Source organism: Tamandua tetradactyla, chromosome 18 (genome assembly GCF_023851605.1).
Source record: "Tamandua tetradactyla isolate mTamTet1 chromosome 18, mTamTet1.pri, whole genome shotgun sequence".
In the NCBI taxonomy this organism is placed as follows: Eukaryota; Metazoa; Chordata; class Mammalia; order Pilosa; family Myrmecophagidae; genus Tamandua; species Tamandua tetradactyla.
Genome location: NC_135344.1, coordinates 28,251,969 through 28,273,083, shown reverse-complemented (window position 1 = coordinate 28,273,083; position 21,115 = coordinate 28,251,969). Strand labels below are relative to the sequence as shown.

At 36.2% G+C, this 21,115-nt stretch overlaps 2 protein-coding genes across 4 annotated transcripts in view; one reads left to right on the top strand and one right to left on the bottom strand.

Moving 5' to 3' along the window:
• POLI (DNA polymerase iota) overlaps positions 1-16,737 on the top strand; it is an 81,747-nt gene extending 65,010 nt beyond the window's left edge. The window contains exon 9 of the mRNA XM_077135433.1: positions 16,489-16,737. Coding sequence (XP_076991548.1) covers positions 16,489-16,559 — 71 coding nt within the window. The 3' untranslated portion in view covers positions 16,560-16,737. The remainder of the gene's footprint in view (positions 1-16,488) is intronic.
• STARD6 (StAR related lipid transfer domain containing 6) overlaps positions 15,064-21,115 on the bottom strand; it is a 31,848-nt gene continuing 25,796 nt past the window's right edge. For all 3 annotated transcript variants that reach the window (XM_077135443.1, XM_077135440.1, XM_077135441.1), the window contains 2 exons: positions 19,857-19,950; positions 15,064-15,468 (listed from right to left, as the gene is read on the bottom strand). In XM_077135443.1, the coding sequence (XP_076991558.1) occupies positions 15,273-15,468; positions 19,857-19,950 (290 nt within the window). In that variant the 3' untranslated portion in view covers positions 15,064-15,272. The remainder of the gene's footprint in view (positions 15,469-19,856; positions 19,951-21,115) is intronic.

Genomic DNA, 21,115 nt, shown 5'->3' with positions numbered 1-21,115 from the left:
TAGCTGCATATTGAAGAATTGAGTGATGTACAGGGCATTGGCTCAATATATTAAGGCATTATTTCAGCCCTGAACTGCAGACTCCAAGACTGGTATGAGATTAATAAACCTCTAGATATTTATGTCCTCTGTAAGTCAATTTTTCTGTTGTTTGCAGCCAAATATTTTCTTAACTAATATAATCATGTTCCACTTTGTGTATGAAAACTACTTTGTGGTTCATTAATAGTATAAATGTGTCCAATCACCATGGTTAGATCAGAGCAAGATATAATGGGTCATGGGGAGTAAGCATTTAATTTGATCAAATATAAATTTTATGCAGAGGGACCAGCCTCACCAGAACCCCAACTAGTTCCATCTCCCTATCCCATATTATTGACAGCCCCTTCCAATGTGAAGAAGCTAGAATGGGCATAGTCCAAATACACCTAAAGAGTGGGAGAAAGATCAAAGGTGATGGTGGAGTTATACAGAGAAGGTAGGGTTTAACAAATGAGTATGAGTGCTGAACCATTATACTGATAATGCTTTTAGCCTCCAGTGCCTTAGAGCAGCTAGAAATAAAAACCTAAAATTGTGGAATTGTAGCCCATGCAAACTCTGAAATCTGTTCTACAACTAATTGTTGTGATGTACTTTGAAATTTATTTTTTTGCGTGTATATGTTGTTTTTCACACAAAGAAAGAAAAAAGAGAAGTGTAACAGAGAAGACAGGATTTAACAAATGAGGATGTCTGCTGAATCATTATATTGATATTTCTTTTAGTCTCTAGTATCTTAGAGCAGTTAGACGTAAAAACCTAAAATTGTACGATTGTAACCCATACCAAACTCTGAAATCTATTCTGCAACTAACTGTTGCAATGTGCTTTGAAATTTATTGCTTTTTTGTATATATGTTATTTTTCACTAAAAAGAAGAAAAAGTTGATTGTGATAAGTGCACAGCTATATGATGAAAAAAATTAATGTAATCATTCACTGCATTAAAGAGTAAATAATTTAAAATCATAAAAAATAAACATTTTAGTTTTAGAAAGTACAACTTAATCTCTGAAATTATTAGGACAGTTATATTCTTAGAAAGACTATTGAAAAGATTATAGGAAAATCTAAGTTCAGATCTGTTAAATAATTTTTTTTTCATTTTGTTTGGCTGCCAGCATTTCTTGACTTCAACCTCTTCTCTATTGCAAAAGATTTTTGTTATTATAGATGGCAACTTCCACAATGCCCAGCTACTTAGAATTATGGTAAAATACCATAATTTATAAAGATGATTTCAGGGCAAGGAGAAGGAATCAAAGTTACATTTCTTTGGTAATTTGCATTTTACCTTAAATCAGGCACATGTTCATTAAACATCTAATTTTCCTGTTTGTAAAATGAAAGAAATAGTAATGTTTTACTTCCTTCTATCAAAATTATTTTTCTTTCTTGGAATTGCATTCTATTGAACTGTTAATTGGATGATTGATGTGCGAACAGAGTTGGTGAGTGCTGAAAGGCTGGCAGTCTTCTGAGAGTAGTCTAAACTGGAAAATACTAAAAGCGGCATTAGCTTAACCAATAGAAATTATTGACTCACTGTTTTGAGTCTAGTAGAAGTCCAAAGCTGAAGCATCAGCAAGGTGATGCTTCCTCCCTAAAGATGTGGCATTCTGGGGTTTGCTGCTGGTGACTTTTCTGCACATGGCAATACATATGGTGGCATCTTCTCCTTTCTTTTCTGTGTTCCATTAACTTCCAGCTTCTTGTTGTTCCATGTGGCTTCACTTCTCATCTGACTTTTTCTTTTCTTATAAAGGACTATAGTATTAGGATTAAAGCTTAACTGGATTCAATTGGGTCATACCTTAACTGAAGTAACATCTTGAAGAGATCTAACTTATAATGGGTCTACCCCCCACAATATGGATCAAGACCAAGAACATATCCAAATTAGAGTGCACAATGCAATCTGCTTCACAATATTTAAACTTTTTTTTTAACTTTTAAAATTGTATAGTATAACATATATTCAAAGCAAAGAAATAAAAAAGCACTAGTTTTCAAAGCACTCTTCAACAAATGGTTACAGGTCAGACCCTAGAGTTTATCACGGGCTACCATATGATCCTCTCGTATTTTTCTTCTAGCTGCTCCAGAATATAGGAGGCTAGAGGGCTTAAATATTTTTTTATCATCACAATCAACTTTTTCTTTCTTTTTTTTGTGAAAAATAACATATATACACAAACGCTATAAATTTCAAAGCACAGACCACAATTAGTTGCAGAACATATTTCAGACTTTGACATGGGTTACAATTTCACAATTTTAGGTTTTTACTTCTAGCTGCTCTAAAATACTGGAGACTAAAAGAGGTATCAATTTAATGATTAAGCATTCATATTCATTTGTTAAATTCTATCTTCAATGGATAACTCTACCATCACCTTTGATCTTTCCATATCTCTCTTTGGGGTTGTTTGGGCTATGGCAATTCTAAATGCTTGATACTGGAAGGGTCTGTCACTAATATGGGGTTGGGAGATGGAACTATCTGATGTTCTGGAGAGGCTGGGCTAGGTGTCAGGACTTATCTCGACCAGGGACCCATCTGGAGGTTGTAGGTTTTTGGAAAATTACTCTAGTGCATGAAACCCTTGTGGAATCTTATATATTGCTTAGGTGTTCTTTAGAATTGGCTGGAATGGTCCTGGTTGTGGGTTGGCAGGTTATGATATGTAGCAAGGTCTACCTAAAATTTGTGTAAGAACAACCTCCAGAGTAGCCTCTCAACTTTATTTGCACTCTCTCTGCCACTGATAATTTATTAGTGACACTTCTTTTCCCTTTTGGTCAGAATGGAATTGTTGATCTCATGGTGCCAGGTCTAGCTTCATCCCTGGGAGTCATGTCCTACGTAGTGGGGAGGGCAATGATTTCACCTGCAGAGTTGGGCTTAAAGAGACTGAGTCTACATCTGAGCAACAGAGGTCCTCCAGAAGTAACTCTTAGGCATGCCTGTAGGTAGTTTAAGCTTATTCACTACCTACATAAGCTTCACAAGAGTAAGCCTCATGATTGAGGGCATGGCTATTTATTTGGGTGTCCCTAAAGTTTGACACAGTATCAGGGGATTCCTGATGGTAAGGTTTAATAGTTCCATATTCTTTCTCCCCTCCCTCAGAGGACTTTGCCAATACTTTTGATCATCTGTTTAATATACTCTGGGATGTTTCAGGCATTACAATAATCTATACAGTATTAAAGGACCTCTTTCTCATTCAGTGCTCCCTGTGTTTCAGTTGTTCAGAGGGGCTATACAGATAGTTTGAATTAGATTATGCACTACAGAAAATTCAGTTCCAGAAATAAACGTTTCTTCCATTGGTCTCAAAGAGTATGTGTGTTTCTAATATATAGACACTGTCTTCCTTAACCCTATATTCTGAATTACTTTAACCCAACCTGTTCAGCTTCATTCTTATCTCTAAATATCAGGTTATATATATAAAAAAGCCTCTTAAAATATGGAAATATTTATCACCACTCCAGAGTTAATGTGTCTGTTCTTAAAGCTTCCAATCTAGGTCCCTGTATTCTTATAAGCATTTTCTAAAGGTGACCATACCATTGTTGTTGTTTTGTTTCTGGCCTATTTGGTCCCACCAAATGTCCCACATGTTCATTCACATCGTTGCATGCCTTGTGACATTGTTCCTTTTTGTAGCAGCACAACCTTCATTCATAAGTATACACATCATCGTTCAGCAATCTACTTCTCTGTCAGTGCATCCTTCAGCCACCTGCATTCATTAGACATCATGTAGAGGTCCCAAAGTCCACAGTCCATTAACATTCTCAATTTTAGATAATTTCATTTTCCTAAGAGAAAGAAAACCAATAAACACACCCTTGCCAAATAGGAAATCTAAACCTACTCTTAACTCTTATCCCTCACCCCATTATTTACCTCTGCTGTTGCTGTGGTAGTGCTGATGATTTCCTTTTGAACATAGCTCATAGCATGCAATAGCAGTTTTCCCTCTGTACTCTGGACTTAATATTTATCTGAGAATCATATCTTTGAAGTAATTCTTATGAGAATGAATTCATATTTCTAGTGTGAATCAGTGGGACACTGTTCCAGTTTGCCAGCTGCTGGAATGCAACACACCAGAGATGAACTGGCTTTTAATAAAAGGGGATTTATTTTGTTAGTTCTTCAGAGGAAAGGCAGCTAACTTTCAACTGAGGTTCTTTCTTAAGGGGGAAGGCACATTCCAACTTTTCCCAGGATGATTCCTCTCTGCATCTCCAATGGCCTGGACTGAGTTGCAAGTGCTGAGATGAGGTATGCTGAGCTGCTTGGGCTGTGCTATGTGGAGTCTCTCATTTAAGCACCAGCCAATTAAATCAGACATCATTCACTGCAGCAGGCATGCCTCCTAGCCGACTGCAGATGTAATCAACAACAGATGAGGTTCACATGCCATTGGCTCATGTCCATAGCAATAGAACTAAGCACCTTCACCTAGCCAAGTTGACACCTGAATCTAACTACCACAGACACGTAGGTCTATATAACTCCTTTCAATCTTGTTCATCTTCAATATGATAATATTACTTCTAGAACCACTAGAGATCACCTTTGCTACTATCTATTCCCTTACAGTGGAGTTCAACCTCATTAGCTAACGATTCACCCATCTCTAGTTCCTATGTATCTCTAAGTACTCTATATTCTGTACTATAAGCCTCTGATTATACCTTTATGCTGATCATAAAAGTGGAATCATACAGTATCTATCCTTTTGTGTCTGGCTAATTTCGCTCAGCATTATGTCTTCAAGGCTCATCCATCTTGTCATGTGCTTCAGGACATCAATTTGTCTTACTGCTGCATAATATTCCATTGTATGTATATGCCACATTTCGTTGATCCACTCATCTGTTGATGGGCATTTGGTTTGTTTCCATCTTTTAGCAATTGTGAATAATGCTGTTATGAACACCGGTGTGCAAATGTCTGTTTGTGTCCTTTCCCTCAGCCCTTCTGGGTGTATACCAAGTAGTACTATTGCTGGGTCATAGGGCAACTCAATATTTAGTTTCCTAAGGAACCGCCAAACAGTCTTCCAAATGGCTGCAACATTATACATTCCCACCAGCCATGCATAAGTGTCCCAGTTTCTCCACATCCTCTCCAACATTTATAGTTTCTTGTTTGTTTAATAGCAGCCATTCTTATAGGTATGAGGTGGTATCTCTTTGTAGTCTTGATCTGCATTTCCCTCATAGTCAATTAAAATGAGCATCTCTTCATGTGCTTTTGAGCCATCTATATTTGCTCTTCAGAAAAATGCCTATTCATATCTTTAGCCCATTTTATAATTGGATTATTTGTTCTTTTTTGTTGAGTTGTATCATTTCTTTGTATATACAGAAAATCAAACCTTTGTCTGATATGTGATTTCAAAATATTTTTTCCCATTGAGTTGGCTGCCTCTTCACCTTTTTGACGGTCTTTTTTTTTTTTTTAAAGGGGGCTCATTTATTGTCACTGCTCCAAATGTACAAAAAAATTAGAAAATAATTCCCCTTGACAAAGTCTTTTGAGGTGCAGAAGCATTTGATTTAGAGGAGTTCCCATTTATCTATTTTTTCTTTTGTTGCTTGTCCTTTGGTTGTAAAGTTTAGGAAGCTACATCCTATTACTGTCTTGAAGATGTTTCCCTACATTTTCTTCTAGAAGCTTTATGGTGCTAGATCTTATATTTATGTGTTTGATTCACTTTGAGTTAACTTTTGCGTAGGATATAAGATGGGGTTCTCTTTCGTTCTCTTGGCTATTGATATCCAGTTCTTCCATGCTCAATTATTGAAAAGACTATTTTGTCCCAGTTCAGAGGATTTGGGGGACTTACCAAAATCAGTTGACCACAGATTTAGTGGTCTATTTCTGCACTCTTGATTCGATTCCATTGGCCAGTGCTTCTGTCTTTGTGCCAGCACCATGCTGTTTTGACCATTGTGGCTTTATAGTAGATTGTAAAGTTAGGGAGTATTAATCCTCCCATTTTGTTCTTCTTTTTTTAGGAAGCTTTTGAACTATTTGGGGTCTCTTTCCCTTCCAGAGGAATTTGGTAGTTAGCTTTTCCAAATCTTCAAAGTAGGTTGTTGGAATTTTGATTTGGTACTGTGTTGAATCTGTAGATCAATTTGAGGATTAACTATATTTAGCCTTCCTATCCATAAGCAGGGAATATCTTTCCACCTATTTAGGTCTCCTTTGATTTCTTTTAGCAATGTTATATAGTTTTCTGTTACAAGTCCTTTACATCCATAGTTATGGTCATTCCTAATTATTTGATTCTTTTAGTTGCTATTTTGAATGGAATTTTTTCCTTAACTGACTTCTTAGCTATGTCATTGCTTGTGTGTAGAAAATTACTCATTTTTTGCACATTAATTTTATATCACACCACCTTGCTGAATTTGTTTATCAGCTCAAGTAACTTTGCTGTAGATTTCTCAGGGTCTTCCAAGTATAGTATCATATCATCTGTAAATAATGAGAGTTTTACTTCTTCCCTTCCAATTTCGATGTCTTTTATTTCTTTGTCCTGCCTGATTGCTCTAACTAGAACTTCTAGCACAATGTTAAAAAACAGTGGTGACAGTGGGCATCCTTGTTTTATACCTGATCTATGGGGTAAGCTTTCAGTCTCTCTCCACTGAGGACGATGCTGGCTTTTCGTTTTTTCATATATTCCCTTTATCATATTGAGGTAGTTACCTCTGATTCCTATCTTTTGGAGTGTTTTATCAGAAAAGAACGCTGAATTTTGTCAAATACTTTCTCAGCATCAATTGGGATGATCATGTGATTTTTCCCTTTTGATTTATTAATGTGCTGTATTACATTAATTGATTTTCTTGTGTTGAACCATCCTTACATTCCTGGTATCAACCTCACTTGGTCATGGTGTATAATTATTTTAATGTGCTGTTGTATTCAATTTGCTATTACTGAGAATTTTTGCATTTGTGTTCATTAGGGAGACTGGCCTGTAGTTTTCCTTTCTTATAGCGTCTTTATCTGGTTTTGGCATTAAAATGATATTAGCTTCATAAAATGAGTTAGGTAGAGTTCCTTTTTCCTCAATTTTTGGGAAAAGTTTCAGCAGGATTGGTGTTAGTTCTTCTTGGAATGTTTGATAAAATTCCCCTGTGAAGCCATTTGGCCCTGGGCTTTTCTTTGTAGGAAGATTTTTGATGACTGATTGAATCTCTTTACTTGTGATTGGTTTGTTGAGATCTTCTATTTCTTCCAGAGTCGGTGTAGCTTGTTTGTGTGTCTCCAGGAATTTGTCCATTTCATCTAAGTTGTCTAGTTTGTTGGCATATAGTTGTTCATAGTATCCTCTTATGATTTCTTTTATTTCTTCAGAGTCAGTGGTAATCCTTCTCATTTCCTATTTCGTGTATTTGCACCCTCTCTCTTTCATTTCTTTGTCAGTCTTGCTAGTGGCCCATGAATTTTATTGATTTTCTCAAAGAACTAACTTTTGGTTTTATTGTTTCTTTCTATTGTTCATTTGTTCTCCCATTTTTTTTTTTTATCTCTGCTTTAATCTTTGCTATTTCTCTTCTATTTGCTTTGGAATTACTTTGCTGTACTTTCTCAAGTTCCTTCAGGTTTGCTGTTAAGTCTTCAATTTTTGCTCTTTCTTGTTTTTTAACATAGGCATTTAGGGCAATAAATTTCCCTCTCAGCACAGCCTTTGCTGCATCTCATAAGTTCTGATAAGTTGTATTTCTCATTTTTATTCATCTCCAGATAGCTACTGATTTGTCTAACAATTTCTTCTTTGACCCACTGGTTGTTTAAGAGTGTGCTATTTAATCTCTGTATATTTGTGAATGTTCTCGTTCTTTGGCAGTTATTGAGATCCAGCTTCATCCCATTGTGACCAGATAAAGTATTTTGTGTAATTCAATATTTTTAAATTTATAAAGACCTGTTTTGTGCCCCAGCATATGATCTATCCTGGAGAATGTTCCATGGGCAGTAGAAAAGAATGTATAACCTTGTGCTTTGGGGTGCAATGACCTATATATGTCTGTTAAGTCTAATTCATTTATCATGTTATTTGACTCCTCTGTTTCCTTGCTGATCTTCTGTCATGTTGTTCTATCTATAGAGGAGAGTGGTGTATTGAAGACTCCTACTATTATTGTTGCAACATCTATCACTCCTTTCTGTTTTGCCAATGTCTGTCTCATGTACCTTGGAGCTCCTTGATTGGGAGCATAAACATTTATGATTGTTATAGCTTCTTGGTGAATTGATCCTTTAATTAGTATATAGTGTACTTCTTTGACTCTTATGATGTCTTTACATTTAAAGTGTATTTTGTCTGATATTAGTGTAGCTACTCCTGCTTTCTTTTGGTTAGAACTTGTGTGGAAAATCTTTTTCCATCCTTTCACTTTCAGTCTATTTGTATCCTTGTATCTAAGATGAATATCTTGTAAGGAGCATATAGCTAGATTATGTTTCTTAATCCATTCTGCCAATCTGTATCTTTTAATTGGTAAGTTTAGTCCGTTAACATTGAAAGTAATTATTGAAAATGTATTCCTTGATTCCACCATCTTATCTTCTTTATTTTATGTCAAATCTGTATATTCTTTTCCTTCTTTCTCTTTGTATTCTTTAAATTACCCTTAGTTATACTCTTCAGTTCTGTGCCCTCCTCCAGACCTCCTTCTCCTGTCTTTTTTTTTTTCCAGCTGGCAGAATGCCTTTTAGTATTTCTTGTGGGACTGGTCTCTTGTTGACAAATTACTTCAGAACTTCTTTGTCTGTGAAAACTTTAATCTCCCCCTCAATTTTGAAGGACAATTTGGCTGGGTACAGAAAATCAGGATCTTGAACATATCATACCACTGCCTTCTCACCTACAGGGTGCTAGTCGAGTAGTCTGAACTCAGTGTTATTTGATTTCCCTTGTGTATAGTATATTGTTTTTCTCTTGCTGCTTTCAAGATTTTCTACTTTTCTTCAACATTTGACAGACTGATTAGTATGTGCCTTGGGGAAGGCCTATTTGGATTTATTCTGTTTGGAGTTCTTTGGGTTTCTTTGACTTGAATATTCATGTCCTTTATGAGGGTTGGGAAGTTTTCCACCTTTATATCCTCAACTACTCTTCCTAGCCCTTTATTCCTCTCTTCTCCTTCTGGTACATCAGTGATTCTTATATTTGTGTGCTTTGTTTTGTCTATCATTTCTATGAGTTCCCTTTCAGTTTTTTCCACCTTTTTTGCCATTTGCTATTTTCAGTCTTCAAGGTCAAGTATCATTTCCTCTGTATCACTTATTCTTTCTTCTGTCTCTTCAAATCTGGTGTTGTGTGCCTCCAGTATGTTTTTTATTTTGACAACAGAGTCTTTAATCTCTGTGATATCTGCTATTTTTCTATTTATTCTTTCAAATACCTCTTTATGGTCTTCTACTGTCTTCTTGATCTCCTCTATGTCATTTGCTATCCCACTTATTTTATTAAGTAGAGTTGTATGAACATCTTTGTTAGTTGTTCCAGTGTCTGTGTCTCCTCTGGTCATTAGGCAAGACTGTGTTTGTCTGCATTGTTATATGCTTAGTGATCTTCTACTACATGCTGTGGCATGTAAATATCTTGATTACCTTGGGAATTAATTTCTTTCAGTAGTCTAAGGCCTTGTGTTTGTGGGATGGTTGTACAGCAGTGAGCAGGGCATGGGGTGGGCACTCAGTGTGGTGATTTGTTTCAGGGCCAGTATGGACACAGGTTGGGAATGTTACACTGATGCTTGTGAACATGGGTGCTCAGCAGCTAGGGATGATGTAGTTGTGCGGGTGCACTGGTCTGGGGAGCATAAGCCTGATGTGCACTGGTCTAAGGCATGCTGCCCTTTGTGTGCATGCGTAGAGCTGTGGCAGCAGATCGGCATTATGCCTTCATGGATTGGGGGTAGATGTGACCCGGCTGTGCAGGTCAGCACTTTTTCAGAGCTGGGAAGTGTGGCTGAGGGCTGTGGATTCTAAGACTGCTGTAAAGTGCAGTTCCCAGAGCTGAATGATGTGATAGGGGCCCATGTGCATGCAAGTGCCTGGGAATGCCATAAATGCAGAGAGCTAGGTGGGGCGGAGTGAGCCTGTGTGACACTATGGGCTGGGGGCGGCAGGGGTAGCCTAGGTATGGAGGTTAGCGCCTGCAGCCTTTATGCACAGGCAAAAGCCTGCAGGGAACAGGGAGGGGTTGGCAGTGCTCCGGAGGGGTGCAGGAGAGGTTGGGTTGGTCGACACTTGAAGTGGGGGTGTGGGGCAGGTGCGTGCACTCGGGGCTGGTGGGGTGAGGGCACCTGGAGTGCAGGGAATGGGAACAGATGATGGGGTGTGGGGTGAGTCACTGGTCACAGGGCTGTACTGGTGAGGGTAGTGTGCCCAAGGAACATGGCCTGGCTTACATCCTAGTCCCGGGCTCCTGTCCACAGACTCCTGTGGGCTCTGCAGCTCCGCGCCAGGCTCCAGCTTTCTGTCTTTCAGTTCCCCAGCCTCTACAACCAACACTGCCACATGTGGTACAGAAGGCTCTCACAGGCCAGCCACACTCCTGAATGACTGCCTCAGTTGCCCTCCTGTCCTTTCTCTCACTTTTCCATGGAGCAGGGCTAAGCTCGAGCTAGTTTATTTGGCCATCTTCCTGGAAGTCCTACAAATTTAACCTTTTTTTTCCCACATCAGTATTTATTTGGTACATTTTTTAGGAATAACCAAATCCAAAATGAGGATTGACAACAAAAACAGCACTAGCTATTTACATTTTCCCAATGGCCAATGATATTGAGCATCTCTGATTTTCAAATTTAACCTTTTAAGTTAACTTTTTTTCATGCAGTATAATTTCCTTGAGACCATTCAAGGGGTCTTTTGTATCAATAGTTCATACCTTTTTATTGCTTAGTCATATTCCATATGGATGTACTACAGTTTAACTATTCACCTGCTAAAGGATATGTGGGTTGTTTCCAGTTTTGAACTATTTCAAATACAGCTGCTATGCACATTTGTGTTTTTGCATGGACATTTTTCTTTATCTGGGTTAATGAGTGTAATTGCTGGGTTAAATGATAAGCATGTTATGTTTTGTGAGAACCTTCCAGAGTACCTGCACCATTTTACATTGTGTGTGTTGATATTTAATTGTGGTTTTAATTTACATTTTCCTAAATGACTAATTGTGGTAAACATCTTTTTCATGTGCTTGCTTGAAATGTCTGTTTATGTCTTTTGCCCATTTGCTAATTAGAGTGTTTAATTTTTTACTGTTGAGTTTTGAGAGTGATTTGTATTCTAAATACAAATTCTTTGTTAGAAAGGTCATAAGAAAATATTTTCTCCCAGCCTGTAGCTTGTCTTTTCCTCCTCATCACAGGGCATTTCACAAAGAAAAGGTTTATAGTTTTGATGAAGATCAATTTATCACTTTTTCTTTTTACTTATGTTTTTTAATGTCAAGTCTAAGGAATCTTTACCTGAAGATTTTCTGCATTTTTTCCCTAGAGTTTTATAGTCTCATTTTACAATTATCAGTCCATTTTGAGCTCATTTTTCTACATTGTGTAAGGTTAGATCAAAGCCTGTGGCTGTCCAATTGCTACAAAATCATTTGTTGAAAAGGTTATCCTTTCTGCATTGAATTGCTTTTGCCCCTTTTTCAACCATCAAGTATGATTTATTACATTCATTTTGATTAGTCCATTTTATTTTTGTCCCTATCTTTACTTATTCCAGTGTTCTGTCCTTTCTGACATTCCAAGCCTCCTTCTATCAATTCCTTTATGTTTAGAGATCCTCTTTTAGCCATTCTTTCAAAGTAGGCTTTCTAGTGTTGAAATTTCTTTTATCTGAGACTATCTTTATTTCCCTTCCATTCCTGAAGGATATTTTAGCCAGATATTTCATTCACAGTTGACAGTTATTTTAACACTTGAAAAATGTGGTGCCACTTCTTTCCAGACCCTGTAGTTTCAGGTGAGAAATCTACTGTTATATGAATTGTTGGTGTTCTCCCGTAATTAATATGGTGTTTCTCACTGGCTGCTTTCAAGATTTTTGTTTTGTTTTGTTTTCAGGGTTGTAATTATGTGTCTTATGTAACTTTTTTGTTATTACAATGTTATCCTGTTTGGTAGCTTGTTCAGCCTCTTAAATTTGTAGGTGTATGCCTTTTGCCAAATCTGAGCAGTTTTCAGCCATTACTTATTTAAATACTTTTTTAGTCCCACTCATTCCTCCCCTTCTGGAACTCTGATTAAACAAATGTTAGCTTTTTTTTGTTACCAAGTCTTGAGACTGTTACTATTTCTTTTTTCAGTCTATTTTCTCTCTGTTGTTCAGATCCTGTATACTCTATTGATATGCCTCAAATTCTCTGATTCTATTTTCTGTTATCTCCACTATACTACTGAGCCCATCTAGTGATTTTTTTTTTTTGTACTATGTTTTTCAAATCTATAATTACTACTTGGTTCTTGTGGTAACCCAGGGGTTGGGGCCCCTTCCCTTAGGGGAATAAAATGAAATCTTAAGCACATAACAGCTTGCATGACCAGAGCATCAAAACATTAAAACTTCCCTCCCCTAATCACTGTTGATAACCAACTCTCAGGAGACTCCGTTATAACCAAACCTCAAGAGACTCTGTTGAAATCCCGTGGTAACCAAATCTTATGAGACTCTGCTGAACTTTATAAGCTATCTCTTTTGGCACTTCTCCTCTTGTTTGTGTAGATCACTGTTTCCATTTCGTGATTGGCTGCCACCAGGAAAAATCCTCTCCTGTTAGTAAGTCCCTAATTTAAACTCATGAGTAAATCTCTCCTTAGTGTGTTCTTTGGTTTTGGGGCTGAGCTTGGTTGAGACAGTTCTCTTTTAGGATTTCTGTTTCTTTGGTGTAATTTTCTATTTTTCTTTTATTTCAGGATAATTTGAAACTGCTTGTTAAAGCATTTTTAGGACTCTTGCTTTAAAATCATTGTCAGATACTTCCAACATCTGATTCATCTTGATGTCGCCATCTCTTGATTGTCTGTTCTCATTCATTTGAGATTTTCTGGTTTCTTAGTATGATGAGTGATTTTCAAATTGTATACTGGACATTCTGTAAATTATATTATGTGGCTTTGGATCCTATTTAATCTTCCTTGTTAGCAAATAGCCCCCTTTTGAGGTATAGTGCAAAGGCTGGGTGGGTGTATGTGTTCAACTTCTTACTGGGATCTTCCAATACCACCCTGGCAAAAATATCACTGATTCATGCTGGTTCATTGCAGATAGGAGAGGTGAAGGTTCAGCTCCCCTTTCAGCTCTGCTATCACCTCCCTGGCAACAGTGAGGTACTAATTCACATAACATTGTTGACTTTAAGTGAGAGTGTAAGCACAGATTTCCATTGGGCCCAATAATACCAAGGAGGAGAAAGTGGAGGGTTGACACACACTGTCTTTCTGATGCAGGGTGAGGCAAAAGCTTAGCATTCACTGGGCCATGTTGACACCAGGGAAGATGGTGGGGAAGTGGACTGCCAACTCTCCTCACCTCCCACTACCTTGTTAGACCTTGTTGATGCTAGTTGGGAATGTAGGCTTAGATCACTGCTGGACCCTGTTAACATCAGAAAGGATATATTCATTTCCTAGGACTTTTGTAGCAAATTACAAGAAACTTGGTGGCATAAACAATAGAAATGTATTCCCTCACAGTTCTGGAGGCCGGAAGCCTGAAATAAGGTGTTGGCAGGTGCTTGCCTTCCTGAAGGCTCTAGGAGAGGATCCTTCTTGCCTCTTCTAGCTTCAGGTGTTCCTTGGCTCATGACTGTAAAACTTCATCTCTGCCTCTGTCTTCACATTGCCTTTTCTATATGTTTTTTCTCTCTATATTTTTTGTAAGGACACTTTTCACTGGATTTAGGGCCCACTTAGATAATCCATAATGATCTCATCTCAAAATTCTTAACTTGATTTCATCTAGAAAGACACTTTTCCCCAATATGTCTACATTCATAGGTTCCAGAGATTTGCATGGACATATATTTTCATTCAACACATTATTGAAGGGAAAATGGAGTGCTAACTAGTTCTACCTTGAACCATCTTGTTCAGACTCCTTGATGCCAGGTGGGGGTGGAGGCTCAGTTCTCTCCTGGGCCTTGCTGTCATCAGAGTATGGGCTTTGATGACTAGCCCTGCTTTTCACTACCTGGTTAAGTCTTGTTGCTGCTAGGTATGGAAAACTCACTTTGCCACTGGACCCAACTGATATTACTCCAGCAAGGAAATCAGTGTACTACCACCTGCTTCAGAGATGGGAGTAAGGGATTGGAGTATAAGGTACTTTCTGCTCAATCCACTGAAACCCTGCAGTGGAGGTGGGGAGAGTGGAGGAGTAGGTTTTAGGTTGGTGTTTGGGTGGTATAGGTATAGGATGAGTATTGTCAATAAATTTTCATGGTCCTATAGCTAGGAAGAACAGGATTTGTGTGTATGTGTGTTTGTGCATGTGTTCTATTCCTGTTGGTGGTTCCAGATTAGAGGCTTCTGCAGTGCCCTGTCCAGGTTATATGGGAAACAATAAGAAATCCCAGAGAACTCACTGCTATGTCATTCTTCAAGTTTCAAGATCCCTAGGCAGTTTGCTTTCTTTCTACTTTAGGCTTCCTATGCTTTGTTGTGTTATGTCCAGGAGTTTTTAGTTGTAAAAGGAAGGAATTGGGATGAATGGGCTACCACATCTTAGTTAGAACCGGAAGTTGATTCATAATTTATTCAGTTTTAAATTCTAAATGTCATGGATCATTCATTCTATAGAATTTTTAGTTTTTATTTTCATAGTTCCTACAATGCTCAATTTTAGTGGTGAGTGAAATGTATTTGAAATTAATCCTGACTTCTGACTGTATCTGCTTTCTTATTCATATCGTATTTAGAGGATTTTCCAGAGAAAAAAGCAAAAGATACATCTATTTTAAGAACACATATTATTTAACATAATTTTAGGTGAGATTAAAAACTACATTTAATGCTGTTCTCTCTTGTGCAATTATGAGTTCTTCACTAAGTACCTTCAGTAATATGTTTAAGAATACTGTCTAGAGTAGTTTAACAGTATTTATGCATAATGCTTTAGAAGTAAACTGCAGTAGCTGCCACATGTGATTTTAGAGACAGCCTCACTTCTTTGGGAGTGACGAATGACCCCTGCGATCACACTCATGTCCAGATGTCTTTAGGGCCTTTATTCCATCTTTTGCATTGATGATGAAGCTTACTAAGTGAGAAGGCATGGTTGCTTCAATTACTGATGGGGACAATTTTCCTCTCATGTCTGTCTGGACAAAAGCCACTAGTTTGGAATATGCTGGGTTCCTATAAGCAAAGATATTAAAAATGACAAAGAATTCTTAGTATAACCCATTGAATTTACAAGTTTATGAAGAGCAGGATTCTTGACTAATTGCCACTGCTTCCCCCTATAGTGTTTATAGAATAGTTATTAAAGGAAGAAAGGTGGGGAAAAAGGCAAAGTGACTTGCAGACACATCCTTATAAAACTTATATAAAACCATTAAGAAAGTAAGAAATTAGAATGTATCTTAAAGTTTAGCTTTAGACAGCTTTTTCCCTTTTCATTTTATTGATTTTTACTACAAAAGTAATATATACTTATAAAAATTAAACAATAGAGAATTTTCATAAAGATGATTATCCCTCCCTTAGTCTCTTCATTCTGTTCCACAGGGATAATCATGCTTATAGTTTTGACTATCTTTTCAGACTGTTTTGTATATACAGAGCATAATAATGTATAATGAGTATATATATACCCCACATACATACATATAAACATTTTTGTGTGAGATGTATTTATTTTTCTGCAACTAATTTTCTTTTCCCCTTAATAGTTTATCATTCATTTTCTTCTGGGCCAATACATACAGATCTGCTTAATTATTTTTCATAACTACATATAGTATTTCATACTCTACCCAGTTCCTTCTTGACTACTGTTTAGGCTGTTTCTCACTTTTTGCAACCATAAATAAAGCTTCAATAAAATATTTTTGTAATGTATCCATTTGCATTACTTTAAATTTAGAATTTCTAGGTCAAAGATTTTATGCATTTAATATTTTGAAATGTTATTTCCAAATGACCCTCCAAGACTGTAGTAGTTTATGCTCTTAACCAGTGATCTTCCAACTGGAGTCTATGAAGACTTTCCAAGGGGTATGAGAGGATGAATACTTTTTTAAAGGGATACATTTTCAAATCCTCAGCTTCCATATGTATTTTTCCCTTTTACTGATCTAAGAATATATCTCTGATGAAGATTTAAGTTTTCCTTTCCTACCAGCCTGATCATAATACCATTCTCTTGCTTTACAGAGCAACTGCATACTTGTCCTCCATCCTTAATGGTAATATGGAACTTTACCCTGACAAGTAAAAATCTTTGAGAATCCAATGGGAAAATTTTACCTATTGGATGTGAGTTGAGAAGGTAAAAGACTGATGACTGGGTAATAAATCTTTTTGTAAGTCATGCATTCATTGTTTTTGCTTTCAACAAAATGGAAGGACTTAACTGATTTGTCAGCTGAAAAGACTATTAAAAAATATTTTTGATAATAGGTTACTATGTAATTTTTTCTATATAACTCAGAATAAGTTCAAGGAACTAATAACACTGCTAGAACTAAACAGCTCCTATTTATTTGAACAAAGTTTCTCAGGGCCCAGATCTATAAAAATGAAAGGTACAATTGGACTTGATATTGAATGCTGTCTCATTTTATTAGTAAGTAATATCTGTTCACAGTTAAATGAAATAGATATAGTGTAAAGGATAGAAGCATGGACTCTAGAACCAGTCTGCTTCAGTCTGAAGTGAAGGTTTGCTATTACTTATGTGTAACCTTGAGTTACTTAATCTCTCTGGACTTCTGTTTTCTTTCCTGTAAAATGGGGCTAGTAGTCCTACCTACCTCTTAGGATTATTGAGTCAATAATCAAACGAGTCAATGAGTTAATATATGTAAATTGTTTATAACAGTGATGGGCACATAGTAAGTGTTTTCTAAGTTTTGCTAACAATAAAAGATGCATTTCCAAAAAGTTTGTTTTTCATGTTTAATAATGATTAAAAAATTTATAATATATTCTTATTTTGATCAATGCTTATTGATAACTCAATCCAAAATGCATATATATTTTTAACATTTAGCTGCTTATCAATCATAGGAAATAAAAAATTTAAACATTTAAATTTAAATACATGGTTTTGTCACAGAGTGACTAATGAAGGACTTGAAAACATAAAATATATACTATTAGAATAGAATTATTTGAGGGAAAAAGAAAACAACTGTGATTTCAAGGAGGAAAGGAATGGTGTTAAATTTTTTGCTGTTAAGTTTGTATGTATTTTGAAAAGGATAATGTAACAGTGGGTTCAAATGCTATGGTAGATTCTATTGGATACATTTACAAGGGTAATGTAATCAGTTTTTAAAATGTCAATATTTATAGTATGCTGGAAATTGCATTCTTTTCATCAATTTAAACTTATGCAAAAATCTAATGTCAACTCGAAAACGTGTAGGAGGGAATACAGTTTTAAAAAATTCTTACAGGAAGAATGAAGGTCACCGCTCCAAAAACAGTGTGCATGTCCATTTCCTCATGCTGTTCTCTATGCAGAATTTAGACTATTTTCATAGTGCCTCAAATGGCTAGATAAGAATACTACTAGTATGTATGGTATTGAATCTCTATTTGAATCTAAAATCTCTATTTGAGTCCAAAGGGTATTTACACACTTCAGAAAGTTTTTTCAATATTTACTAGAGTACCATTATTGTCGATAACATATTTTATAAGTTTTCTATATGGCTTGGAAAGATTGGGTTGCCTAGAAAGGGAAAGTATAATAGAATTTTGTGTTTTCTTGCCAGTATCCTTCTCTGTGACTATGAATAAGACTGTATCTTTAGTCCAGCAGGATGCTACACAGTGTTCCGTCCCAGGAAGGGAAGAAAATTTGATGGGCTGTCTATATCAGAGTTGTGGTTTTTGGGGGCTGTGGAAAGGGAAAGTTAACGAGGTACAAGAAGGGAACATTGTTTGTGAAGCACACTTTAGGACTTGTAGCTTCTCAACTGGGGGCCCAGCCAATAAGTTGATTTACCCAGCTGATTTGGAGCAATAACACTTTGTGCTGGTTTGAAACTGTTGTGCCCCAGAACAGCCATGGTCTTTAATCCTGATTCAATAATGTTGAGTGGGATCTTTTTGATTGTTTCTATGGAGATGTGACCCACTCAATTGTGAGTGGGATCTTCTAATTAGGTTGTTTCCATGGAGATGTGTCTCCACCCATTCAAGGTAGGTCACTTACTGGAATCATTTAAGAGGGAACCAGTTTGGAACAAGTTTTAGGGTTGACACAGAGAGAACCCTTTGGAGATGCAGAAAGAAAACTCATGTGAGGAAGCTGTCTGAAAGGAGAAGCTGGGAGAGAAAGCTAGCAAACCAGCTGACAGAGAAACCCCGAACATCAACGGCCCTTTCTTGATTCAAGGTATCTTTCTCTGGATGCGTTAGTTTGAACACTTTTATGGCCTTAGAATTTGTGACTTAATAAATTCCCTTTATAAAAGCAACCCAGGGCAGTGCAATGGCGGCTCAGTGGCAGAATTCTTGCCTGCCATGCTGGAGACCCAGGCTCAACTCCCGGAGCTTGCCCAAGCCAAAAACAAACAAACAAAAAAATCCGTATCCATTTCTGTTATATAGCATTTCCAGCAGCATTAACACACTAATACACCACTCTTTTATTCTCCCCTGCTATAGAAAATAAAGTCTTGGCCATAGATTCCAAATTGACAGGTGGGTAAGAAAGACAACACATTATTATTATTTTTATCATTATTTGCACCAGTGATCCTATCCATTCATGCAAATAATTGTGTTTCATTTATTTTACTGATTCAATACAGAAAATATTAAAGAATACTGATCTAAAATTAAATTTTTTCTTGGTTTCCTTCATGTAAATATTTTTTCTTATGTTGACAGATTTATAGCTAACCAATATCAAATGTTTACATATGTTTTATGTGCCAATATATTTTAAAGAGCTGTTTTTTGTTTTGTTTTTCATTTTTTTGGTGGGGGAGGTGCACGGTCTGGAAATCAAACCCGAGTCTCCTGCATGGCAGGTGAGAATTCTACCACTGAACTACCTTTGCACTGCCTCATGCCAATATCTTTTACTTAAAAATCATTTTGCAAAAATTGGAACTTGAGGAATTTGTGAAATGATAAAGATTGAATTCTTGCATATGCTTTTACAGAATATGGTATTTTATGTTACCATTTTATCTCTAGGAGTCAGTAGACACTGACTCTTCTCCGATTTCTCCAGCTCTTCCCTTATCTGAATTTATCTATTGGATGCCTAATTCTGCAGGTATCTGCTTTCAGCAGGTAGTCCCTTGGAAAGAATTCATCCAAGGTAAATTATTAATTGCTTTTAAATAGTATAATTCTGGGGAAATTTATTTTTAATTCAGGAACATTCCTTAATAATTTATAGAAGTGATTCTAATGGAGAAATATGAGACATCACTGAAAGGTTAACTGGAGGGATGTTTGCGTGTGTGCTACTCTTCCCAGCAATTTTAAATCATACTTTAAAGACAGTTATCCAATTGGTTTATACTTAAGGTATAAAATATGTAAATAACACTTACCCTTGAAGAGGTGAACATATATAGCCACAAGGATGGTTATAACCACGGATGTAGTTTGAAGCTGGAGGATATAGTGGAAAATCCACACTAATACCTAAGTGATTAAAAAAAATTAAAGTGAAACCTTTTCCACAAGGTTTAATTGCAGTTGCATATTTTAAAAAATGTCTGATATAGCATTTAACTTAACTTAGTTATTGTCAACCCCATAACATTAATTTTATACATGTGTGTATGTTTGTTATATGAATGTATACACAGGCTGAAAATTAGAAAATGCCAGTATGGTACTATTGTCCTCTCAGATTTTTTATGTTGAGGTTTCTAAAGATGATGTAAACTATAAAGGAAAAATAAAAGTGTAATTTAATTACTTTCTGAGATTTGAAGCAAAAGAAGAAATCAGAAAGAAAAGAATTCTATTAATATAATAGAATTACAGATTTCTATTAATCATGTTTTTTAAAGAAACATATTTAAAGTGGTTATATGGCCTGTCAATAAAGATAGTATAAAATGCCCCCTTTGCCAACTCCCTGTATCTAACCTAAAGGTATAATAAAAATCAATAGAGTTTATTTTTGGAATTATGCATCATAATATCTGAGTTGTGTGTGAATGTAGGAGGGAAATAATTTGATTATGGGTAAGTTTTTGATAACTTCATATGCTTTTTCTAACAATATTAAAAATATATTTGTTTATTCTGTGCAACTGAATCCTGCTTTTGTCAGAGATATTTTTTTCTATATGATTTCAAAATAAGCTATCAATTCTGTGGGAATTACAATGTTAAGAAGTAGTTTAGTAGACTAGTGTGGTTGAATTAGTTTTCCATTTTCAACAAGTTGGGCCTGCATCATCATTTAAGAATCTATTAGGTTTGTATAATGGTACTGCCAGAAGTGATAGTAAAATACTTTTTCTTTGTTTCAAATATGGACACTATACTTGCTTTTAAAAAATATATATCTGTTATATTCCACAAATAGACCCATGTGGGCCTTTTGTGAAGCATACATTGTGGTAGTTAGCATAGATTTTGGAAAACCTGAAAGGCCTGAATTTTAATTCTGGGTTAGCTGTGTATTAGTGATGTGACAATTTCTTAATTGCTTAATTTCTTTGAACTTCAGTTTCCTCATTAGTGAGATGATGCATGCAAAGTAATTAGCTCAAAACCAGGTGCATAGAGAGCTAAAAAACAAAACAAAACAAAACAGAGAGAGTGACATTAAGAAGAAAATATCAGTATTCAT